General features: G+C 47.1%; 1 protein-coding gene across 1 annotated transcript in view; it reads left to right on the top strand.

Annotated features, from left to right (window-relative positions):
* PRPF6 (pre-mRNA processing factor 6) overlaps positions 1 to 26677 on the top strand; it is an 845164-nt gene that overhangs the window by 804961 nt on the left and 13526 nt on the right. The window contains exon 20 of the mRNA XM_069650843.1: positions 5641 to 5767. Coding sequence (XP_069506944.1) covers positions 5641 to 5767 — 127 coding nt within the window. The remainder of the gene's footprint in view (positions 1 to 5640; positions 5768 to 26677) is intronic.

The raw sequence follows: 26677 nt of genomic DNA, 5'->3' as shown, positions 1-26677 counted from the left end.
TGGAAGGAAGGGCTGTTAGGCAGAATTGCATGCAGTACCCTCTGGGACCACTACACACAATTAGGACTGCAGGTGTTAGCCAAACCAACCTTTGGTATAAGTCTGTACCGCACAGTTTTTGGTTGAGAGCTGAGCAGCCAGACTTATCTCAAGAGTAACTGTGAGCAGTACAAGTAATTACACAGAGGACTTTCAATCACAGTGGTTGAAGTAGACACTTATACTCAAGGTTTCTTGGTAAAACACTTATTAATTTATTACACAATCATTTAGAAAACATTTCACTAGAAGGAAGCAACTTAATATTATATACAAATACACTTCAACACAAAACTAGATTTTGAGACGGTTTGAGCTCCTCTGAAATAGGAGCAAAATGCCAGTTCAGTTACTTAGAAGTGAGCAAAAGGGATGAGGTAAGTACAATATATCCCATATACTTGTTAGACAGTGCAAATCATTTCCGTTCACCAGAAGAGTTCATTTCAAGTCAATAGGCCAGGCCAAGGTCAATGGGCTAGTGTTCTGGAAAGGAAAGAGCAGTTCTGGTATCAAACAGTAAAGACTTTGCAAAAGTTCTCAGAAGTAGTTTAGGCGAAAAAGAATCATATGTCGGGTCCCAAGCTGATTAGGCCTGCAAGTTGGGAAAGTTTCACGAACTTTCACTGCGAGAGTGGCATTCTCTCAATCGGGTTGGCACAGTACCTTAGTATGAAGAACAAAATGCAGCTAAAGACGTTGCTTCCTGGCAGTTCCTGCAGAGCTCACTTTTCCTGAGGCTCAGTTGTGGGGACAAGAGGGAGGACGTCAGGGGACTCCTGCACTGCACAGGATCGTCCAAAAAGCAAACAAGATGAAGTCAATTCAGTTCTAGTAGCTGTAGCTTCAAGTGCACAAGCTGGTATCCCTCTCCCTGGTTAATCCTAACCAGCCTTGAGAATGGTATCCAGGTGGCTTACGAGTTGATTGGTCCCACCAACTCAAAGGGAGAAGTCGTCCTTGAAGGGGCTCCTCTGTCGAGATGAACTTGGCAATTTGGACCTGCAGCAAGGGCTCACCGGGCAAACTAACAGTCCAGGAGTTGCAACAGCCGTCCTCTTCCAGCTCTTCTTTGGTTCTTTCATTACAGTGGTCGACTCTGCTTTCCAGTCCAAGAGACTCGCCTTTTAAACAGTTCTCTCCCTTTCATTCCAGCCTAGCTGTCCCTCACCCAGCAGAGTGGCTGTCCTTGCCAGACAGTCAGCCAGCCAATCACGCCAGAGTGCATTTGGGTCTCCTAGGAGACTAAGCACAGGGAGTTTCTGGCACCTCCCTCACTTCCTGCCCACCCCAGACACTACGCCAGAGACGGTCTTCATTCCTGAAGACCGCCAAAGGGTCACGAACAAAGGGACCAAACATGGGTTGGCGCGTATAGACCAACACTAGAAGGACCTTTCCAAAAAGAAACGGCAAAAAAAGAAGACTGGGACCTGTTTAAAAAAAAAAAGGGGCATAAGGCGGAATCTTGAAAAACATGTCTCCCGTGATTTTTAGCTACCGGTGTTCGCGGTCGGGAAACATCATGGTAGTTTGTTGTAAAACCACTGCCACCAGCCTTTTCAATAGGAAAGGGTAGCATTTGACTGCTACATGAGTATTTAGACACAGGGGATACCTATGTAACCCCTCCAGCAGTCCTTGTAAGATGGTGTGTGCTGGGTCTAGGAATTTGGAAAGGCTAGCAAAGTCAATTTCACTTTATATTCTCTGGGAAACAGTAGTTGAACTGGAATCTCGCACTTAGGCTGGAAGACAAAGGGCTGCAGAGTTTTGGACTCCTCCCTCGCTTCCTGCCTTCGCAGACACTCTGGAGCCTGGGCGGGGAGTCCGCAGGAGTCTCGCTGAAGATAAAAATCACGCAAAGGAACTTCCCACCCTAGATGTCAGGGTAAGGAACAAGAAAGGACCAGGAACACTAAAATGTCGAAAAAACAAGAGAGGGTCCATTTTGGTAAAATGAGCACTGATGTGTCCCGTTATCGGAGCTGTGCAAACGGTACGACGTCCTTTCATCGCCTGCTTTCACATCCCCAGGCTTTTAAACGTGCACATTACATTGAATGTGCTCATCAAATTTTTTAGGGGGGAGGTGGGAAAGGGCAAAAAAGGGTTTGGGCAGGTGGGCAATAGTAAAACATAAATGTGGGTGGGGGGACTGCCCCCACAAAAAAAAAAAACGATGAGCACATTCGATGGAATGTGCACGTTTAAAAGCATGGCGATGTAAAATCAGGCGATGAAATGACATGGAACCGTGCAAACAGCCCGCGGTAAAGGTGCACCGAATTAATCAAAAGGTTCAAGGCCACCAGCCATTAAAGGTAAGTTTTTCCTTGTACTGCATTTAAAATGAGAAAGGGGATACTCGGTATCTCCCCAGCACACCACATAAGGTGGGGGTGGGGGGTGCTGGTCTTACCTAATTAAATATAAAAAGGATCCAAAGATCGTTTCTATCCTTGGGAACTGTAGTTCTCACACTGTTAGCCAGAGAAAGTTAAAAGGGGAGCCCCAAGGGCAACCCTGCAACAACAAAAAGTTATTTACCAAAAGTTGTCGGACGATAACATTAAATAGACACTACGAAGAGTCTTAATGATACCCATAAAACGGGTAAAAGATTCTGCAAGTGTGAAAAAGGTTCCCACTAACGGAGGCCCCCAGCAAAGCAAAACGTTCTGGGGTTGACACAGGTCAGAAAGATTTATCATCGCTTTGAAAACCTTACCCAACAACTATAACTACAAGTCTGAGAGTGTTTCTTTGGTCCTATGTATTCACTTAGTTAATTGTACTTACCTACAGCTCACATCCTCCTCATAAAATAAGCATGGCTGCTCTTCAGGGGAATTAGGCCCTGCGTACCATGGGATCGTTTTATAGAGTCTCAACTGTTGTGGACTTTAGGGAAACATCCCTAACCGATAGTATTACCTGCATGATTAATTTTTCTAGTGTTTTTGGGCCGATAATAGTATTTTTGCAAGTACCTGTCTAAGCAGAATCATTGTGTATTTCACTGTGTGGACTCATTGTGGACCCCTGACCACACAAACTCACTCCTGAGACTAAGCCTTGACGACTCTCTGTGCTTATCTTGATTGAGTTTAGCTAACCAGAGTTCCCTGTTTCACTATAACTAGGGTGGCCTCCTGGAATCTGTCCACCAGGCCAGATTTTAGAAATCCATCTTAACCACCATCTAGTCCTTAAATAAAGGATGGCCAGATCCTTTAGTGAGCATATCCATTATTACCAATTGATGGTATGTTTTTTCCTTCACCCTCGGAATACGTGCATGCTGTATAATTCCCAGGTTATTCCAAAGGTCCATCCAAAACGGTATAAGGATACAAAGTATCCTAATAACACTTCATTTAAAGTGATGTATGCAGCTTTAAAAATACAAGTAATCCACTCAGGGTGATATAATCTTCCAGTAATATAGTCTTAGGGACTGATCAGTTACCCCATTAGAAATAAGCACAGGGCAAGGGAAGTAAAGCTGAGGGCCTTACTTCCCTCCAAAAGGTATAGCTACCTTGACAGTAAAACCTCTTTCTTTTGAATGGGTGTTTTTTAATTCTACTGCAGATTTAATTTCATTTAAGCTTTGGTTTTAGCAGCAAAGTAATAAATCAAATTCATATGTAATCATCTTTTGGATCAGTGTAGTAAGCATGAATGTGATGTCCTGGTCTGTTGCGAAGCTTCAATGCATCGCCTACATCATTCCCGAATTTGCAACCTGTTATCCTGTCTTGGTGATTGAAGGGAAAGCCCTGATTGTTTTGGTCTATGACATTCACCCCCTGGCGTTGCTCTGGGACTGGCTATATTTTCCAGCGGCTATACGTACTCGATTTCTTTTCACGCAGCTTGCAGTCTGCCTTACAAAATGATTTCATATCCTCTTGCTGCACCCAGCCAAGATATGTCACTGCGAAAACGTGTGTCTCATTGGATTAAAGCCAGTCACATATTTTAAATCTAAATTGCATTATTCTGTCTGTCGTGTTTATCGACCCCCGCCGCCCAACCCTCCCAAAAACCGATAGGGCTGGCCAGTGGAAATGTATCCATATTTTTTGCAAGTGCTCTTGCTTAGAATGTGTCACATGCATCAGTCATTAGCTTTATTAGAAGACTTTCTTGTCTATCAATCCCTTTTTTCACCTCAGCTGAAGTATGCAGCTTTGAAGTCTATTGTCAGATTGAGTATGGGAAGGGTCATCATTACTGTCTCAGGAATGTTCACCTTTCTAGTGCTCCAGGAGATGTATCCCCCTTATATTTGCGTCGCCCCTGCCTTTCCTCCCTGTGTGTCGGAGGCACTTGTTTTACATGTGTACTTCGAAATGCAAAGAACTAGATCCCCCTGCTGCAAGCATTTTGGAACCTCTAAAAACTAAAAGGATAAATGCCAATTCTTATTCTGAGGACTCCTGTATGGGGTTTTCATTGTATTTAAAAATATTGGTTTAAAAAGAGAATCATTTAAATAATCACTCTTAAAAGATCATGGTTGAAATGTATTTCATGGCAGGGACTTAAAGCCTATTTTATTGCAGCAGAACTCTTGTTACAGGTATGTAAAATGTTTACTTTTAGGACAGAATAGTGAACACTGCAGAGCACCTTATAGACCTGGCCTTTGTGCGACAGCCTTTACTAGCCTTGCAGCTTTGGATAGTCTGACGTTCAAACAGGGTGGCCAAATATCAGAGCCAGCAATGGCTGACTTGCTTGAATTGCAGCTGCCTCTAACTCCAATTTAGGACAGACCAGGATTGGGGTTTGGTTAAAGGGGAGTTGGTTAAAGAATCCATACAGAATGCTTAATTCAATCACTGTTTTAGCAGTTGGTTTTATATTTGCATCCACCTGTTATTTATAGTGTAGTAGAGTGGTTACACTGGCATTGGCAGAAGTAAAGCATGACAACCTGGTTAGAATGACATACAAATTAATCGAAGACGGTCCACGTTTTCTAGTGATAACTATTTAATTGCACGTATAATCATAGCGCCATTTAAATGAACACCTAAACAGAAAGGGTTCCGTAGTTTATTTCTCTTTGCAATCCAGTTCAGTGTTGATAGTATGACACTGGCCTTAGTAGGTAACAGACTGGTCAGTGAGGTAAGACATCTTCTTGTGTACGTTTTTTAGCATGTTGTCAGTTGTTTATTTTATCATTCAGGCAATTACGAAAACGACAACAGTAAATAAACGTTGGTAGTGTGATGGTTCTATAGCTTGCTTTTCCAATTGATGATCGTTTGTGACATGGGGAGTACATCCTCAGTTAATGATGTTTCCTGAATTCAGTAATAGTGAGATTTTCACTGTGTATTTGTAATCTGCAAGAAGCTTTCTTGTAAGTATGGTGTGATATTTAATTTTGGTGTCATCCTATGCATGCTTAACCAGTTTTAAATCTTTGTAGACAAAGCCGTTTCTGTATGCAGTTTAGAAATTAGGTAGGGAATCCACAGTGTATTCCTTCAAGCAAAGAGGATTTATTAGAAAGCAATGTGGCAATGGTAACAAATACTGTTAAAGTAGTGCTAACCTTTTTTTTGCTCTGCTTTAAAGGCTTTTCTGGAGTGAGCGCAAGATCACCAAGGCTCGAGAGTGGTTCCACCGGACAGTGAAGATAGATTCGGACCTAGGGGATGCCTGGGCTTTCTTCTACAAGTTTGAGTTGCAGCATGGCACTGAGGTGAGATATTGTCTATAGGGACGATGAATAATCAACTCCCCTCTGTTTTGAGAGCTCAACCATCCACTTATATTGGACCCATATTCAGTGTGAGTGTAGACTTTTAAATGCAGATGGATTCTTTTTCTTGACTCAGAGATCTACATAATCTGAATGAGTAAAGGTGTTCATCCTCCCACTCTTCACCACGGGTACAGCCAGTTTAATTGCATTATAGCCCAATGTACCTTTAAGATGGACATCGGGGTACTTATGTATTTTTCGAAGTCCTACTCTGTCATTTTTATCTTTTGGGTCATTCCTTTGCTTGGGGAAACCATAAGGCATGCTTAAAATGGCTGTTTTGCAAACAGATGCTCACTCTGAGGCCACTCCTGCATCCTCTGTGGTAGTTTGTACTGGTTTAGAATGTCCCTTAACCCTAGACAGACAAATATTCAAACAGAGTGGGTGGATTGGCGTGTTTGGTGGTTTTTAGGGCCAGTCTAATTGGCTGGCCGCCAAAACCTTTGTGTGACTGCCCTTTTGTGTGATTAGAGGGCTGACTTAGTCAAGGCCATGAGTAATTGGGTATACCCAATTGTGGAGACCCTGACCCTGCCATAATTTCGGTGGGAGTTTAATAGATTTACTCAAATGCTGGAGGAATTTTGCATCAAAGCTCTGCTGCTGCTTTTAAGGACCACATCTGACTATACTGGATGTGTCCTCTGTCCTTTTAACTTGGATCTGGTTTTCATTTTTGGCTACTGGGTGTCCTTTCTGGGCTGTCAACCAAGAGTTGTCCTTGTGAACGGGATGGATGTTCCATGCTGGGAGTGTATATGGGTGTTGTTTCTGCTGTCTTGCCATCTCGTGCCCCTGGATGTAGCGCCTTGAGGTAGCAAGCTTCTGATATCCAGAAGGGTTGTGTGATAGCACTATCCTGCCTCTGCTTTGGCTGTGTTGTCTTGGGTCACCTTCACTATTGTCCCTGTACTGGAGCTATTCTGTGCTGGCGAGCTGTTCCGTTTCGCCCTTCAAGCTGCCAGAGCCGCCTGACCGGGTTCCTCTGCCTTCTCTATTGCTTTCATTCCTAGCTGGTTTGTTACCCACCTGGGAAGTCAGATTCTTCTTCTTATGGGTTTTTGGGTCATAGTTTGTCTGTGTTGCAAGTCCCTGGTTGACCAGATCCTGCCATTTGAACTGATACAGAAGTCTTTTACTTACTTGGCTGTTTTGCTGTTCCCGAACGTTAGGCAAGATTTCTCTTTTGGCAACACGTTTTGCTTTTGTTTTTTAACCTGTCCTGACTTTCAGGGAGGTGAAACCTTCAGCTTCACTCTCCTGGCCTTTTGCTCATTTTGTTATAGGGAAACTGATCAGTCCCTCAGACTATCAGTACTGGGAAACAGTTTCCATTTTGTCTTTTTACATTTTTGCTACCTTTTTGAAACTTGTTATGATAATGTTTCCCATCTCACAATGCATATAATTCCCATATACATCACAATGCATTAATTGAGTTTTTGTTCTTGTGGGCTCACCCATTCCGGATTATTCAAACAGAATCTCTGAAAGCCTGACCTTACATCTTTGGGGCACATAGTCATCTGTGATTGTAGTCTCCAAGACGCTTCCCTGTTGTTCGGCCATATGATGTCCTTCATCCATTTCTTTTTCTGTGGTGCAGCAGAGTGTGACCACTTTGTAGTATACAATGGTTTGCTAGCAGGAAGCATAAATGCAGTAACTTCCACGTATTGTAGGGTATCCCTTCATATTGACAAAATAGACATGTGGCAGGTGAGGGAAGGACAGCGATGTCCAGCACTCTTCCCAGTGTCTTGCATATCCCATTCTAAACCGCAACCAGTCTACGACATTCCCAAAGCATGTGCATAATTAACATTTTCGGAACCACATCTGGGACATCTACCTGTTCCCACTTCACCAATCATCATCCTACTGGCTGGGGTATAGTGCCATCTGTAGAGTATTTTCATTTGAATTAGTCAAAATTTAGACTTTAGGGATACTTCCCTTCATAGAAAGCACATAGATCTCCACATATCAGAAATATCGGTATCTAAATCCCTGGCCCATTTCATACGAATATGATTGGACCTTACTGACATATGTTCATTTGCTAGTTTACACAGTGTGCCTACAATATGTCTACACCCACCAGTAAATATATACGACAAGCATCGATCTATCGGCTTTTTCTGGAAAGCCCTTCCATCTGGATTGAAGGGAGGACCTCATCCTTTAGTATTGTAATAGTTGAGGTGAATTATGCCATATGTCTGGAATAGCGTCCAATATAGTAATACATTTCCCATTATAATACATGTCCCCCAGCGTCTGATACTGAAACCAGGACCAGGGCAGAGGATTGACACCTCCACAAGGGAAATTCTCTACTGTATGTATGTGTCACATTTATCAAGCGGTATAGATTTTCCCAGGCCAAAATGGTGACCTGTACTGGATCCACCAGCAGTCTGTGTGCGTAGGGGCTAGTATTGGTGAGAGAGCATGACTATTATTCGTTTCATCTGTGCGGGGGCTCCTTCCAAACGAAACCAGTGTGGTGCATATTGCGCCTGAGCAACAATGCAATACAGTTTAAAATAATGTGCTGCAAATCCCCCTTGATCAAAAGGTTTAATGAGGGCAGCCCATTTCATCCAAACTGCACCAGAGTGCCACATGAATCGTAAGATTATGGAATCTAGTTCTTGGCATCATTGACCTGGCCAAATTGCGATGTTCTGGAATACGTATAGTCGTTTAGGTAAAACCACAATCTTGAGCAAGGAGATCCTGCCCACGATTGTCAATGGGTGTTTTGACTAGTGGTTGACTTTGTGTACAAAGTGGTCGAAGTACAAACCATAGTTATCTCTACACAAGGTCACATGTGAGTTAGATATTTAATCTCCAAATACATGATACTGTTTGCGGCCCATTTAAAACCTGATGTACTTCTTGGGCAAGGTGTGGCTTAGTGAGTGGAAAATATTCTGACTTTGATGGGTTGATCTGTAATCCCGAATTTAAGCCATCCCGCATGATATATTTTCACCTGGACTTCTAGCAAACCGCAGGATATCATCTGCATGCAATGAGATTATATTTGTATGTCCGTTTATCCTGACCCCTTTCCTTGCATGTTTGTGTCTCACAAGGTCTGCTAGCAGCTCAATTACGATCGCAAACAGGAATGGGGATAGTGGGAAGCCCTGTCATGTTCCCTTTCCTATCTCAATCGTTCCAGAGGGCTCACCAATTGTCAAGATTCTTGCTATACAGTAACCGTACATGAAAGATAAATGTGGGTCCAAAGTTACATTGTCCCATTACTTTGTATTTGTATTTTATTTATTTGTATAGCGCACCAGGCCTGAGGGCAACCAGGCGCATTACTTAGTTACAGGCAGTTACAGGCAGAAGTATTTACATTGAATAAACAAGATATACACGTAACATAAACAAGGGTATGCCGGTTACACAGGGCTGTGCAAGAATGCAAGGCAGGATATGATACAAAGGTCTATGATGCAATAGGTAGAGGTTACAGTCAGTGTCATGCAGGGTCGTGGGTGGACAGCCAGGCTTTGGCTTTGCGCTTAAAGGCTGGGAAAGAGGGTTCAGCTCGGAGCGGATTGGGTAAAGCATTCCACAACTTGGCTGCCATGACAGGGAAGCTGCGACCGCCTTATCTATGGAGGTTGAAGCGTGGGATGACGAGGCAGTTAGTTTGGGCACTTCTGAGTGGTCTCGCAGCCGTGTGAGATGTGAACCTGTTGGTAAGGTAGCTGGGGGCTTGGTTGGCGATACCTTTGTGTGCGAGTGCAAGAGCTTTAAGAGAGACTCTTTGAGTAACTGAGAGCCAACGGAGGCTCTGTCTGTATTCAAGATATGTGAAGTCCTAGGAATGTTAAGTGCCGCTCTAATTGCATTGTTTTGAATGATTTGAAGTTTTCTGATATTGCATTGGTTAGTACCCAGATAAAGGGCATTGCAATAATCAATTTTGGAGAGGACCAGTGTCCTGGCAAGTTTCGTGCAGTTGGCAGGGGACAAAAAAGGGAGGCATGCTGTGATGAGCTTGCATGTGTAAGATGCGGCTGATGAAACTGCATTGGTTTGTCTAGATAAGGAGAGGGTGGTATCAAGGTATATACCTAGCGTCTTGGTATCCTTGGCCACTTTGATGGAATTGCCATCAATGGTGAAAGATTTGAATGATGAGTCAAACTTACTGAGTTTTTGGGGTGAGCCAAGGATGAGGAGCTCAGTCTTCTAGTTGTTTAAGCAGAGTTTGTGCTGCGCCATCCAGGCCTGGATGACGTGATAAATGGCATTGATTGATAGGGAGTCGGTTTTGTGGTCACCTGTAATGGGGATAAGTATCTGGGTGTCGTCGGCGTAGTTGGTGTACGTGACACCCATGAGATCCAAGATGTCAAATAGAGGTTTTGTGAAGACATTGTAGAGTGTGGGGGACACACATGATCCTTGGGGGACTCCACAAGTGACAGGAGAGGGTTCAGCAGTGGCGGAGGGGGAGAAAACCCTCATGGATCTATTGTCCAGGAAGGAGGTGATCCAAGCTGTGGCTTTATCCGAGAAATGGGCAGCAGTTTTAAGGTGGCGGCATAGGATTTGATGATTAACTAAATCAAATGCTGTGGATAGATCTAATAAGAGTAGGAAGGCCAGTTTTCCTTTGTCTTTTAAGTCTTCAATTCGAGTTTTGAGGTCTAAGAGAGCAGTTTCTGTGCCATAGCGGGGGCGTAAACCAGATTGCCTTAGACCCAGGAGGTTGTTGGTTTCGAGATAATCTTGGATCTGCAAGCATGCAGATCGATCAAGAATTTTTAAAAGAAAAGGGACCGTGGTAATTGGTCTGTAATTGGTGGGTGTGTTAGCATCCAAAGTCGTTTTTTACAGAAGAGGAATGACCCAGGCATCCTTGAGATTGTCTGGGACAGTCCCCGAGCTGAAGGAGGAGTTTGAGTGTGGTGATAAATGGCACCAAATTATGTGAGGCCTCCTTGATAATGGTAGCAGGGCAAGAGTCTCCCTGACAGAGGGCTTAAGGATGTTAATAATGTGTTCAACTTCAGTGGTAGAGAGAGGTGAGAAGCAGAATGGTTGCAGGAATTCAGTATGAAGTTTGTAATTAGCCTGAGGGGCAAGCTGTGATATAAAGGAATGGAGGCTGTTTTTTTTTTCTCATTAATTTTGGTTTGGAGCAAGGTGATTTTTCCCAAGTGTGCCTTTTGGATGTTTGTACACCAAGTGCTGTCTTTGGAGCAGGTGTCTGGTGGAGTGGCAGGGGATTCCAGTTCCTTTAAGATTTTGAATAGCTCCTTGCTGTTGGATTGGGCATGTTCAATACGTTTATTATACGTCTCTTTTTTAGCAGGGAGTATGGCTTCTTTGTAGTTTAGAGTAGCTAGTGCCATGCTAGCTTTATTCATTTCCATAGGGTGGCTTCTCCAACGAGTTTCAAGGGTCCTTTTTTCCTTTTGTAAGGTTCTCAACTGAGGCGTGAACCAGTAGTTGAGATGAGGCCGGGGTTTAGGTTTACGTAGTTTGGAAGGAGCGATAAGATCAAGTGCTTTAAGCATAGTCTGTAAGTGTCTACCAAGACAGTGGGATCAGAGCAAGAGGAGGCAAGATCATTGAGAGCAGGGAGGATGAGTGGGATAAGTTTGGCACTGGTAATGTTACGCTTGTGGATGTGCTAGGTGCTATATTGGGGATGGTATGGATGGTTTTCGTGGGGATGCTGAAAGTGATAACGTGATGGTCAGTCCAAGCACATGGTAGATTGGAGTTAACAATAGAGTCACAGTTAAGGTCAGCTATCCAGTCTAGAATTCTACCCTTAGAGTGAGTGGGCGCGATAACACGTTGTGTGAAGCCCATGTTAAGTAATAAGCTATTGACTTCATGGGCAGATGCGTCATTGAGGTCTAAGAGGCCTAAATTGAAATCACCTAGTACGATGATTTGAGAAGTAGTCTTGGTGTTTTCGGCCATGGTATGGGTCGAGATCCTCAGTAAAGGTGGATATGGGGACAGGGGGCCTGTATATTTTGTGGACAGTAATGGTCTGATTAGGGGAGACTGCAAGCTTGGCTGTAAGGGATTCTGCTGATTTGAATTGGCAAGGAGTGGAAAGACAAGAGATTTATCGAGATTTTGTAGATAATAGCTATACCTCCTCCTTTAGTTTGAGCAGTGTTGCGGTCACTTCTGATGATAGTGTAGCCTTCAGGAATGGCTAAGGATAGCAGAGGTCCTGAGGCCGCACAGAGCCAAGTTTCAGTGACGGCTATAAAGTCCAAGTCATTCGTAGTGATAAGATCCGCCATGTCGAGGGCATGAGCAGTGAGAGACCTAGAGTTAATCAGTGCTGCTTTAAGGCTTGTTGGGGGTTGTGTACAAGATGGTAAAGTACTCTGGTCAGGAATGAGGTCCAGTGAGGGTGTGTCCAATGAGGGGTGAGAGCATGGTATTGGGCGGATCTTGTGAGCTTGATGTCAGATGGTTTGGCAGACCGGGTGCTGATGGAATGGTGGTAGGAGATGTGGGTGAGTCTGGACCCTAGTCTAGAGTTTCTCAAGGTCACAGTGCAAGGTTGGTTGGGTATAGGCTTCATGGCGAAGTGTATTAGCCAGAGTGCCGGAGAGTTGAGGTAAGGGTTAGCCAGAGGGACATCCATAGTTAACTGAATAGGGAGTTGCTGGTGTAAATGTAAATTGACAGTAGTACCGCTGGTGCGTCGTACGTGCAAGGTGGGGTGCATGTTAAATGTGCGTTGTGAGGCACAGGAGGATGATAGGAAGATGTGTGTGTAATTGAATGGTAAGGTTACTGCGGGGGTGTTGAGGCAAAGTGAAGATGAATATAGTTGTGCTATTAGATTGACTATGAGGCAAATTGACGGCAGGCGAGTGAAGCGCTCTGGACATGCATAATAGCAGGCGAGTAGGCTAACACGAACAGGTCAGGAGATGCAGTGTAACATGAGATTCGCAGGGGCAGGATAGGGCAAGGTCTACGGTGGCCAAGTATGCTAGGAGAGCAGATGCCTATCGCGCACAATCCCAAAGTGTGTATGCACCGGGCTACAGACAAATGACAAATGATTACTGCATAAAGTAATTGCCAGGACACATAGTTAAACGCCTTCTGGGTGTCCAGCGTGGCCGCGACCGCATGGATCGTAGGATCCATCCGAGTCATCACATTGAATACTTTGCAGGTGCTTAAATTGGTAGAGCAGCCTGAGATCAATCCTGCTTGATCTGCATGTATTATATGGTCCATATATGGCATCAACCTTTTGGCGAGGACTTTAGCATAAATACATTTATTAACAAACGTGGTCTGTAGAATCTGCATTTATCTGCAGGTTTATTGTGTTTTTGGAAGAACCGTGATAATGGATCCACCCATAAAGGAAGACATTAGTGTCTCCAGTGCTTCTTCCCATACTGCAAGTAGATGTTTGCTAAGGGTTGGTTTATTCTGTTTGTACAACTCTGTGCCTAGTCCATCCAAGCCTGGAGTTTTGCCTACTGGGAGAGTCTCAATAGTTTTCATAAGCTCCTCAGCAGTCAGTGGACTTTCTAATATTTGTTTAGTCTCATTAGAAAGCTGAGTTAGTGGGATCTTCTCTAAATATGTTAAAGTTTCTGCATGTGAGCATTGTTCTTTTTGAGAATAAAGCTTATAAAACGCTTCAAATACTGTATTAATATTAGCGTTGGAGTGCACCTCTTGACAATTGTCATTTTCGATACAGTGAGAGATTCCCTTATTCCCTCTGCTCTGTGCTACCAGTCTAGCTAGTGTTTTCCCTGGCCTTTCTCCTTCCCCATATCGTCAAGCCGATGCCAATACCACAAATTATTTTAGTTCCCCCTCTGCGTTTTCGCGAAATATAATGCTGGCTTCATTGATCTCCTTAAGTATTTCAGGGATGGGTGTAGTGGCATAGAATGTCTTGTGCCGATGAGCCTCTAATCACTATAACCCAAAATAGGCCCAGCACTTAAGCGGCGAGTGTACGTTTGTCCATAAAGCAAGTTTATTGTACAGTCAGCCGGTAGGAGCTAGATGACGCTGTAGAGTCATACTAACCCGACTCTCCTTGAACCCCACAAACACTTCACATTATATACATTTTGCAACAGTTAAAACACTCCCACATATTTTTACAAATCACCTCCCCCCGCCCACATGATTGGTCAAACCTATACAAAAGAAATACAATCTTCTCTAATTTCCACGTTCTTATTGGTCACATTTATCTAAATACCATCATCAGCTCATATTTGCAGCACACCCCTTTTTGAGATTTGTCAGTGATAGGTCATGACATCATCACATAGTTATACATTTAAACGCAAACATAATTCATTGCAAGGTCCAGCTGGCGTGGGACCTTCTAACCCCAGATGTGACGCACATGGTTTGCAAGGACACTTCAAACAATATGGGGAAGGGGAGAATAAACAAGTTTCCTTTGAACTGGTGATAACTATCTCAACCGACCAGACTTGCTGGCATCCTTCTTTCACTATAATCTAAACGACTACCAATTCAAAACGCCTGGCCTCCGGACACAACCTGAGAAAATAATCAAAATCCATAAAGAATTGGTCAAATCTGCCCTGGGTGTGTTTGTTCAAAAGCAGATGTTCGGGCTACCCTGAACAATGAGTACCATATACTTGGAAAGATTGCTTCTCCAGCATGGGGTCTGGCATGGATTCACATGCTCATGAATATTCTCCATCGTCAGGCTGGGAATCCTCGGTAAAGAAAAAACCAGTATCAGTTTCGTTTCTGATCTGTCTTTCGTAGTAATAACCAATCACTGGTCTCTGCGTCATACTGACCACAGCCAATGACTGCCTTCTACCTAAGCACCGCCTCTGGCAGCCATCTTCAGATTTTTACCGCACGTTCATGTGTTGGGATCCTCGTGCTATTGCTCTCGAGCGTTAGTGCTATTTTTTCACGTTTTTTCTCAAAAACTTCGTTTTTTCGGTCAAAAGAGCCTCAAGCTCCACCGACTCTCCATCCGATCAACGGGGACCCGTGTCGGATTCGTCTGCGCCCCTCAAGGGTGAAGATTTCGTCGAGCTACGTTTTGGATTCTCAGGCCCGGACATGGCCCAGGAGAAGGGAAGCTCGACGCCCGGAAAGCTGTTCAGGATCTGCCCTGGATGCCAGCTGCAGAACGTCTTTAAGGAGGACGAACACTCCTTTTGTCTCTACTGCTTACATGAGGACAAGACGCACGTGGAGAAGGACTGTGCGTTTTGCGGCAATATGTCGGAGCGGACCATGAAGGACCGCCATCAACGTCTCGCCAACTGGCTGGAAGGGAAGAGCCCGTCAGGCGAGAAGAAGAGGAAGAAATCCGAGCGGTCTTCTAAGACCTTTGAGGACGCCCCGGCGACGGGGGTCCAACACAAGGCCAAGCACCGCGAGTCCGCTGGCCCCGGGAGCGCCGAACGGTCGGGCTCTACGGGCACCCTCCCCGGCACCTTCAGCCACGAGCCAACGCTCTGGGTCGGGTAAGAGGAAGGGCGAGCACCCGGCGAAGCTCCTGGAGAGGCCCCGGTCAAGCTCGAAGGCCCCATCGGAGGGGGAGCGAGGCAGTGTCCCCCCCTCAAGGATAAGGCGGTGAGCGCACCTAAGGTGGTGAAGGCCTTAATCCATCCGGCCAAGCCCTCTATCGATACTGTCGCGGCGGCCCTGGCTCAGCCTTTGGAGGCTACACCAGTGGTGGCGACCTCAGGGCTCAGAGTCTCCCTGCCACCTCGGAGGGAGTCCTCTTTTGTGCCCATCGATAGGACCCCCGTGAAATCCCCAGCGGGGAAGAAAAAGGGGGGGCAGGGCGTCGTCGTAGATTCAGCCTCAACCTCGGAGGAAGAGCTGATCGAGGTCTTAAGCCACGGCCTTGGAGTGGAAGAAGACCGGCCCGTCGGGATGGATCCCGACGCAGGTGACGACGACATCCTTGAGGGTGCCGACGGGGCCCCTTATCGCCCGTCGGATTCCCCTCTGCCAGCGCCGCAAGACAACTCGGCGGCCATTTTGTTGGCTATACAGTCCTTATGCTCAGAGATAAGGACGAGACTACCGTTGCCGACGGAGGAACCTCTCCCGTCGGGGGATCCTGAACCGGGACCTTCTGGTGTTCCCCCGCCCAAGAAAAGAAGGATTCACCCCCCACCTCCTTTTCAGCCGTCGCACCCCGTCCAGCCCTCCTCCCCGTCCACCCGGGGGGATGATACGGGGACTGACACGGCAGCGACGGGTACGGACGACGAGGTATACGACGAGGATCTACCGTCGTCACCTCCCACCAGGGCTTCTCCGCCCGACGAGATTGGATCGTTCCACTCCATGATCGCCAGGGCATCCGAGCTTTTCCAACTCTGCCCTGAGGAGAAGAAAAAGGAAGGATTCCTTTATCAACGGCGCGAGGCCAAGAGGAAGACGGTCCTCGCGGTGCCTCTACTGGACGACATTTGGGATGAGGGCCTCGCCCTCCTCAAGAACCCTTCCACGACGCCAGCTAGAAGAGACCGGTACGAGAAGAAGTACCGGGTCCCGGACGCGGCCCCCCTGTGCCTCCGGGCGCAGCCTACCCCGGACTCCGTCGTCTCCGCGGCGGCCAGGAAGAAAGCGGGGGGGGTGCGGCCTCCACATCGACTTCCCCACCGGACGGCGAGGGAAAGAAATTGGACGCTATGGGACGCAGGGTCATCTCGTCTGCAGCGACGACGATTAAAGCGGCCAACGCCTTGGCTATCGTGGCCCGCTACGACAGGGAGCTATGGTACAAACTGGCTCCCCTGCTGGACTTCCTACCGGACGACAAGAGGGCGGATGCCCTGGAGATCCTACAGGAAGGTGAGGTGGCGTCGGACCACGCCATCACTATTGCGACGGACATCGCCGACACTGGGTTTCGCCAGTTGGGCAACGGCGTGTGCCTTAGGCGGCGTGGATGGCTCAAGGCTACGGACTTCCGTCAAGACGTACAGACCAGAGTCCTGGACATGCCGTTCGATGGGAACAACCTGTTTGGGAAAACAGTGGACGATTCCCTTCAGGCCATTAAAGCGGACATTGAGACGGCCCGGGCCCTTGGGGTTCTGCAGCAACGACGGACGCCCTTTCGGAGCAGCGGAGGCAAGGGCGCCTCCAAAGGTTCCGGCGGCGGTTTCTCCACCTACCGTCAAGCGGCCCGCTCGTCGTCTCAGGAGGCCTACAGAGGACGAGGCAAATCTGGCGGACCCCGCCGTCGTCGCCAAGGAGGTCAAGGCGGCAAAGCCTCGTCGAAACAGGATTGAACCGGCCGTGGGGTCGGGCCCCCACCGAAGCACCCTAGTGGGAGGCCGGCTGGCGAGCTTCGTCAGTGTGTGGGAGTCCATCTCCACCGACCGTTGGGTGCTGGACGCCTTAGCCCGGGGCCACGCGCTCGAGTTTCAAAGAAGGTGCCCGCGCGTCCCCCCCGTGGCCAGGAAAGAACTTCACGTCCCTCAGCTTCTCCTGGAGGTAAAGGCGATGCTCAGGAAGGGCGCCATCGAACTCGTCCCAAAGAGGCTTTGGGGCTCCGGAGTTTACTCTAGATACTTCCTCGTGAAGAAGAAGACGGGAGGATGGCGCCCCATCCTAGACCTGCGACGTCTGAACAAGTTCATCAAGGCGCAGAAGTTCCGGATGGTCAACCTCCAGCACGTCCTGGGTCAGCTGGAGGAAGGAGACTTCCTGTCGTCGTTGGATTTGGAGGATGCCTACTTCCATATTCCCATCCTAAAGGGGCACCGAAAATTCCTCAGGTTTGTGGTCCAAGGGCGTCACTACCAGTTCAAAGCCCTCCCCTTCGGACTACGGTCGGCACCCAGGGTATTCACCAAGTGCCTTGCACCGGTGGCGGCGCAGCTGCGCCGCGAGGGGATCCACGTCTACCCCTACCTGGACGACTGGCTCATCCGAGCCAAGACTAGGGAGCTCGCCGTGGAGCACACGGCAAGGACCGTCCAACTTCTCACGGATCTGGGATTCTCCGTGAACTACGCCAAGTCCCACCTGGTACCCGCGCAAAACGCACTGTTTCTGGGAGAGAAGCTCGACACAGTGTCCCTTCTGGCCTCCCCGTCGGAGGAAAGGACCAGGTCCATCCTGGGCAAGGTACAGCGGATGTTGGTTTCCGACGCGGCCAAGGTGAGGTCGGAATGATGATCCTCGGAATGATGTCTTCTTGCATCTACCTCATTCCCATGTGCAGGCTCCGGATGCGCCCGTTGCAGGAGTTCCTGGACGCGCGCTGGATCCAAACAACGGGCGGCTTCGAGGAGAGGATCACACTCGACGAGCGTTTCCGCCGAGCGGTCCGGTGGTGGGGCAACCGCGCGCATCTGACGGCTGGCATGGACTTCCAGACCCCAGACCACCAGGAGACAGTGACCACGGATGCCTCCCTGGAAGGGTGGGGAGCGCACACCGAAAATCTGCACGCGAGAGGCCTTTGGCTCCCGACGGAGAAGTCCCTCCATATCAACGTCCTGGAGCTCCGTGCAGTGTTCTGGGCCCTCAGGTCCTTCCTTCCGTCCCTCAAGGGCAAGGTGGTGAGGATCTTCACCGACAACACCACCACCATGTTTTACATCAGGAAACAGGGCGGAACCAGGTCCCCAGCGCTGTCCAAGGAGGCGCAGGACCTGTGGCATTGGGCAGTCGCCCAAACGATGTTTCTGGTGCCGTTTCATCTGGCAGGGATAAAAAACACCATCGCCGACTCACTCAGCAGGGAGCTGCGCTCGTGCCACGAGTGGGAACTACGGCAGGATCTAGTGGATCGCCTCTTCCGACGGTGGGGCACACCCCAGATCGACCTGTTCGCGACGGCGAAGAACTCCAAGTGCCGGAGGTTCGCCAGCAGGTTTCCCCAGGCGAGGAGCATGGGCGATGCTTTCTCGTTCCCCTGGGAGGGCCTGTTCCTCTACGCGTTCCCTCCTTTGCCACTGCTAATCCGGCTCGTCGACCAGCTCAAGAGGTCACGGTGCAGGATGATCCTCGTCGCACCTGCGTGGCCGAGGCAGATATGGTTCCCGGACCTTCTGGACTTATCAGCGTCCCCGCCAATCAAGCTGCCGGTGGACGCGGATCTACTCTCCAGGGAAGGAGGCGCCATCCTCCACCACGACCCGAAATCGCTGAACTTGCAGGCCTGGCTCCTGCAGCGCTAGAGTTTGGAGGATACGACATACCGGCCGACTGCAGAGAGGTTCTTGCAAAGGCCAGGGCGTCCTCGACTCTTAAATGCTACAGACACAAATGGAAGAGGTTCTCTGTCTGGTGCCACGCACAGAAGATTAACCCTCTACGGATTACGGCTCCCCAGGTACTGCCGTACCTGCTGACCAAAGCTGGACTGGCACACGCGTCCATCAAGATTCATCTTGCTGCGATCTCCCGATACACCAGAACCACGGGCCGGACGTCCTTGTGGTCTCATCGTCTGGTGAAGGGAGTTCATGAAGGGACTGTTCAGATCGTTCCCGCCGGTGAAGGCTCCGGCCCCGGCATGGGAGCTCAACGTGGTGCTGACCAAGCTCATGGGACCTCCGTTCGAGCCTCTGCACTCGGCCCCGTTGAAGTTTCTGTCGTGGAAAACAGCGTTTCTTGTGGCCATCACCTCCGCACGACGGGTGGGAGAGATCCAGGCCCTTTCCTGCAAGGCCCCGTACTTGACTTTTCACGACACGAGGGTAGTGCTCAAGACGCACCCCTCCTTCATGCCCAAGGTACCGTCGGACTTCCATCTCAACGAACCCTTGGTGTTGCCTGTGTTCTTCCCATCGCCTTCGTCGCCGGCTGAGAGGACTTTGCACACGCTGGATGTGGCTAGAGCGCTGAAGTTCTACATGGACCGCACAAAGTGTTTTCGGAAGACGTCACAACTCTTTGTGAACTTTGGACCTGTCAATCAGGGGAAGGCTCTCTCGAAGGCTTCCATTTCCAGATGGCTCTCCGGCTGTATCATGTACTGTCATCGGTTGGCAAACCGACCGCTGCCTGGCCGTCCGAGAGCCCATTCCACCAGAGCGATCGCAGCTACCACGGCGTTCCTTTCTGGTGTGCCCCTGCTGGACATATGCAGGGCTGCTACGTGGAGGTCGACGCACACCTTCACGAAATTCTACTGCGTCGATCGGGATTCCAGGGAGGAGTCCAGGGTCGGCCAAGCAGTGCTGCGCAACCTGTTCGCCTGAGGTGAGCCTGGTGAGGAGGTAAGATGCTTAATGTTGAGTTTGATGTACTGCTTAATGTTGAGCCTTTGCCACCTCCCGTGGTTGTGCATGTGTGTACTGCTATGTATTCTTTATTCATGAGCATGTGAATCCATGCCAGACCCCATGCTGGAGAAGGAACAAGTTACTTACCTGTAACTGTTGTTCTCCAGCATGGGTCTGGCATGGATTCACATGCGAACCCTCCCGCCTACCCCTCTGCGGCTCTTCACTTGGTCATACTGCCACTTCACGTGCTTCCAAATCTGAAGATGGCTGCCAGAGGCGGTGCTTAGGTAGAGGGCAGTCATTGGCTGTGGTCAGTATGACGCAGAGACCAGTGATTGGTTATTACTACGAAAGACAGATCAGAAACGAAACTGATACTGGTTTTTTCTTTACCGAGGATTCCCAGCCTGACGACGGGGAATATTCATGAGCATGTGAATCCATGCCAGACCCATGCTGGAGAACAACAGTTACAGGTAAGTAACTTGTTCCATCTCCTTTCTGCAGCAGTGCCAAGACATAATAAACCCAGCTTGGCTGTAACTGACCATCTGGTAATGTTGCGGCTACTCATTGCCTTCCCTCTGCCTCCAAACCTGCAAAACCAGTTTTCCCAGTCACACAGAGTTCACCTCCCTAACCCTGGCTGCAAGCCCTGGCCAAACTATAAAAAGCACACAGCATACAGATGTGTACATTCACCATGTACCCCCCAACTGTCCCATGGGCTTTTGGCCCTTAATAAACAAATGGATATAGCCATAAACACATTTTCCCTCAATACCCTCATATATGAATGTCGATGCATATATGTTCAAAACTGCTGCGTCCTCTTCCCAGTGATTTCTACATGACAAATCTCCTTTCTCGCATGCTCATTATGAAGCTCCTCGTTATCCATTTTCTAGGTGCTTCGTGGCACACCATACCTATATTGCATTTATATTTCATCGAAGGTTTTGACATTTATCTTGCTGTGAACGTGCCAATCGAAATGTATCATCTTAAACACAAGGTAACACTAAAAGTAGCACATATCCCATTCTCATTAACTACACTAGATACATATAACATTGCGACATTGTGCCAACTTTGTCATTTCCTCAGTCACCAATATGGCGCATGCAACGTGAGCCTCTTTCTCATTGGCACCACCCCAACATTCTCAAGTCTTATTTCGTATTCACTTGTACTAATATTCCTACGTATGGTTTTTAGCACCCCAAATTCAGTGGCCGTAGGAATTCCTGTAATGTAGGCTTTAAATGCTTGCGACAATGTACCTTTACAATTCACCATTCCCTCGTTTAAAAAAAAAACATATGAACGTTGTCCTATATGTTAGAGGCAAAAACAGGGTCTTGCATCGCTAATGTTTTAAACCTCCAATTAGTGTATTCCTTCAACCACGAATGGTCCAGAATCTCTCACAAATGAGCGCGAGAGAATTCCACAACGTAGGGGCAAAAATCGAGAAAGAAAGCCCTACAGCCCGCGCTTTACAGAATCTCTGAACTCTCAACAACTTTGAAACAGCTGAACGCAAGGTTTGCAGGGGAACATAGCAGATATACTTAGATTGAAGAATGGTAGGCCTAGAGAAATGGAAAGCACAATGTGCAATGCTAAGTATTTTGAATTGTATACAGCTTTTCACAGGAAGCCAGTTAAGCTTTGCCAACAGAAGGGAAACAGAAGACAGCTTAGAAGCATTTAGAGCCAAACATGCTGCAGACTTTTGAAGAATCTAGAGCCCTTGGACCTACAAATGTGGTTGACCAAGATAAATGCCATTGAAGTAGTCCAAAGAACCCAAAATAGAGGCAGTGACTGCAGTAGAGCGAAACTGCAATGGAATAAAAGGGAATAGGTGAATGATTGGAGTATGTTCTATGGAGTATTTTTATGGAAGTCACCATATTCATAATACTGGAGGAAAGTACCCACATGTCTATTCTGTATGCGGAGTGATGGACTGACAGGTAGTAGGTTTAATCCCTGGCATCAGGATTCAGGGCCCCCATGCATCTATCAGTTCAAATTCAATCATTCCCTGCAAGAGGACCTCTGCCACTTTAGATAGAGGTCTAGATTTGCCAGTGTTGTGATCCATGTCCAAATTCAGTATGTTAAAATCTCCTCCCCACATTATGGGTGTCAGTGGTAACCCATAAATCAGATCAAAAATATTGTAATGAAATTGCGGATCATCTAGATTCGGGCCATCATTATTGGCCAATAAGATATCTTTCCCCGATCATATTGTATAGAAAGTATGTTCACCCCAGCATCACCCTAGGGTAGAATTAATTTCCCCTGTTGTGTGCGTTTCCTGTAAAAAGAGAATCACCACCTTGTGTCTACCCATATGCCATGAGTTTACGCCTCTTAATAGGGTGAACCATGCCTCTAACATTCCAGTTCATACACACTACCTTTTGAGCCATCATATATTTTGACATTCGTATCTAGGTCGCGTTCCCATGAACCACAGTTTCGTTCATATTTGTCTTGATCAGACCTATCCTGTCCAATCCAAGTGTGCTCGATTTGTGTCAAGTAAAACTTTTAATCCCAAATGCCACCCAACTCTGCTGTCCAAACCCTCACTTAAAAAAAACCAATTGAAGTGCTTAGTCCCCTTACCCCCAAACCCAACCCAACATAGCAAGTCAGCTTGGGGGCTATTGTACTCAGCGGCTTCTCAGTTTCCACTTGAGTGGCATCATTTACAGCAAGTTATATATTGTACTGAACGCACTCAGTTATCAGTACTTCATGACATTACAGGAAAGGATACAAGCTATTCTTCAAGGCGTGAGTCTTGGGTTTGAAGAGCAGCTATATTGTTTTCAGTGAATGTCGATGCTTCCTCCGGTATAGTGAAAAAATAAGTCTTGTTACGAAGTTTGTCAGGGTACTTCATCGAGTATGTAATGGAATGCAGCAATTTCTTCACACCCACAAATGTCTTCCATACTTGTTGTACCGCAAAAGAGAAATCTGGGTAAATATTCTGTTTGAACCTCAACTCCGTTATCATTTACCCCTGGCTGCTTTCAGGATACTGTCTCTGTCTTGGTAGTTAAGCACTCTGGCAATTATTGACCGTGGCATACCACCAGGTTTGGGAGAAGCGACTAATGCTCTGTGCTTTCTTGATTTGAAATTTCTTAAACGTTTTGGATGGTCCAGTATAGATGGTAGGGTCTGCTCTGCAAACGACTCCATGTCTCCTGTAATTGTGTTGTCTGGAATTCCAAGGATATGCATGTTGCGGCGTGAGCGTGACTCACTGTTGTCGCATTTCTTCTGTACTATTGACATCACCTTGGTGAGTGTCTCCATTTCCGCTTTCATGACATTTGTTTAGTCTTCCAATAGAGAAACCTGTGTTTTCACTTCGGTAAGTCTATTTTTTGCTTTCTCCATTTTTGCATTTATGACGGTACTATTGGTAGTAATATCATGCCAATTTAGTATTTATCAACATGAGTCCTTCCGTCATGCTTGCCAAGATTGTTTGGAGACCTGTGGGTGCTTTCGCAGCATTCCCATCACCACCCCTGGTAGAGGGTCCAGGTGTTGTCTTGGTGAAGGGATCCATGCTGCTCTGCTTTTTTTTGTGAACCCATCATCATTCTCACTTTTAATATTCCACGTATTCTATTAGATTGAATGTAATAGGTATTTCAGATGATATTCATTCACCCACGTCCCTGGGTCAGAGTAGAATAAACGATCACATGGCCTCACTGATGTCATACCAAGGAGGGCGTTCATGTGTGGTTTTAAAGCATTGTGACCACAGTTTTGGATTAAATCGGGCGATTACACATCAATCAGACACTACCACTTGTGAATACTACTGGGCATACTTCTTCACAGTTTCCAATTCTCTCCACTCACTTCTCCACAAAGCTGCTTACTTACATGTGTAAGTCTCAAGCACCCTCTCTTTAGCACACAGGCCGTACGACAGGTAGTTTCTAAACTGCACGCTTGATGCAAAGCCTTCTATGTTGCCTCCAATAACACATTTCCCGTGGTTGACGAGAAGAGGAGCTAGGTATATCTTCCATCTGGTGTGCAATTCTCCCCCCTTAGTAAATCCCTCAGGACCTTTGCTGAACATTTGGGTTTGTATCCGACTCTCCTGAGCGAGTGACAACCTTTTTCCTCACTCATTCTTTTTCTGTGACTTTGGGACCTCCTTTTTAAAATAAATCTTTGGAGTCTGCTTTCCCCCCCATCTTTTTGAGGCATCCATATTTTACCATTTCAGCACACAGCGTCGTCTGTGCCGTGTTGGTGGGAACTCCTTGAGCTTCCCTCTTTGGTTTTCTTTAATATTCCTGGGATAACCTACTGTTAGCAGGAGAGGAGGATATTTTGTACCCTACCTATGCTTTTCCTTTGTGAGATCAACACACCCCACCTTATGTGGAGTGCTGAGGGGACACATTGTATCCCATTTCTCACCTCCTGTAATTTTCTAGTTACAGTGGCAAGCCTGAGTGGGGTTAGGTATGTGTTTCTGAAGTCCAACTGGTGTGGGACCTCATAAAACGTACCCCTTGGTATTAGGGACCCAACTCATAATATAGGCTTGTACTACACAAGTCGCTAGAGTGGCTAATCAGCAAGGCTTATCTTGGGAGGGAATTATGTGAGTGTTGGGGAGAATTCTAATTTCTGTGCTAATTCCCTTCAACCTTAGAGACCCCCAGCTCTTTTGCTGGACTTGAGGATAACATTTTTATCCTGGAGTGAGTGAGACCTTTTTCTCACTCATGTATTTTGATCTGATTTGGATTCTGTATTCCCTTTGTTTTTGGAGTCTGACAAACTCCATAGGCATACACTTTTTGTATGGTGACACAAAGGCCCTTCAGTGCAGTGTCCCAGAGAAATGCTTTAGATTTCTCTTAAGGTTTAAATACCTTCTCTTGGCTGAACTACTGTTCCCAAGAGTAGTAAAGTGAAATTGACTTTACGTACCTTTTTCCTATGTAGGTCCAGCACACCCCATTTTATGTGGCGTGCTCGGGGGTTACTTAGTAGCCCCTTTTCCTACTTACTCATCTAACACTTTTTATGTTACCCTCACTACTTTAAATGGCTGGTGGCAGTGGTTTAATTGTCCTACCATTGTGCTTTTCTACCGCAGGCTGAATCCTTAGCTGCAGTGTAGCACCTATGGGTGACCATTGTGTCAAAATGCCCTGGTCTTTTTTCGCCATTTCTTGTTTGTGAGGTCTGTCTTGGGTTTTACTCTGCACGCCAAACCAGGTTTAACCCTTTTGTTAGTTTTGCCTTTGGCAGGCTTCAGTACTGAAACCCGCCTCTGGCTCCAGTGTGTCTGGCAGGGCAGGAAGCAAGAGAGGTGCCCGAAACCCCCTGTCCTTGGTCTCCTGGGTAACCTCAATGGCCGGCTGGCTGTCCTTCTAGGACAGCCACCCTGCTGTGTGAGTGACAGCTAGGCTGTGCATGAATTGAAGAAACCTGCGTAAAAGGCGAGGCTTCTTTGACTGAAGACAGTCGACCACTGGAAGAAACATCTGATAAAGGAATTGTGAATAGAAGCTTGCTGCATCCTACTGGACCGTTGAACTGCCCGGTGAAGCCCTACTACTGTATTAAAACCCCTTTTACGAATCGACTAGAGAAGCTCCGGAGAGGACGACTTCTTTCCTTCGGTTAGTGGGACCAACTAACCCCAAGACGAACTTTGCTGGAAGACCTTCTCCAACTGGCTGTACTTCTTTGCTGCTGCTGGAACCCAGTGCCAGGGGTCGAGAAATCTGTTGTCGAGTGTAACATCTTTAAGCCGGACTGAACTTCAAGGAAGATCCTGAGGACCCTCCTGAAGCAGGACGACCCAAGCTCAAGTCACCTCACCAGCGTGCTGGACTCAAGGAGTGAAGGAAGCCCATATAGTGTCCAAGATCCATGGTGGTGCTATTTGCCGGTAGCTGAAACGCGAAGTGCTGCTGAACTGAAAAGAGCCCATCGCTGCCACCGACCTCCGAACTGCTGTGCAGGAGTCCTCCAGCCGTCCTCCCTCTTGTCTCCTCGACTGAGGCCCAGGAACACTGGATCTGTAACACTGCAACCAGGACAGAAGCCAGCTGGATCCTCTTCTTCTAACATAAGGTACTGTTCTGACTAAGAGGTACTTACCTCTCTGTAGCTTGCTTTTCTAGAGTTGATTCTAGCTGTAACTTTTCACAAGTGTAACACCTTGTGGCCCAACAGTGATTTTTCTACAACAAACTCTATAACTTTGTGCAAGCCTTTTTGCTAACTAAGAAGTGCCTCAGCTCCGTAGACTTTGTTCCAAATTGACTTTGGGTGTTCTGGCTTCCTGCAGACTTTTCCACCCCATTAACTTTGATTCTAACTGCCTCTCATAGGTGGTACATTGGTTTTTAACTAATATTGCTGGGAAAGGTTTCAGCTACACTTCATTGGGAGATTTAAACGTGCTCACATGCTCTGAGGACCTGTTAACCTTTTTCCTTCCCTTAACCTTTCCTTTCCACAACCTCTGAAAGTACAAAAGTGATATATAAAT

Source organism: Ambystoma mexicanum, chromosome 3p (assembly GCF_040938575.1).
Source record: "Ambystoma mexicanum isolate Mex_15411 chromosome 3p, UKY_AmexF1_1, whole genome shotgun sequence".
Classification (NCBI taxonomy): Eukaryota; Metazoa; Chordata; class Amphibia; order Caudata; family Ambystomatidae; genus Ambystoma; species Ambystoma mexicanum.
This window is presented reverse-complemented; position numbering and strand designations above follow the sequence as displayed.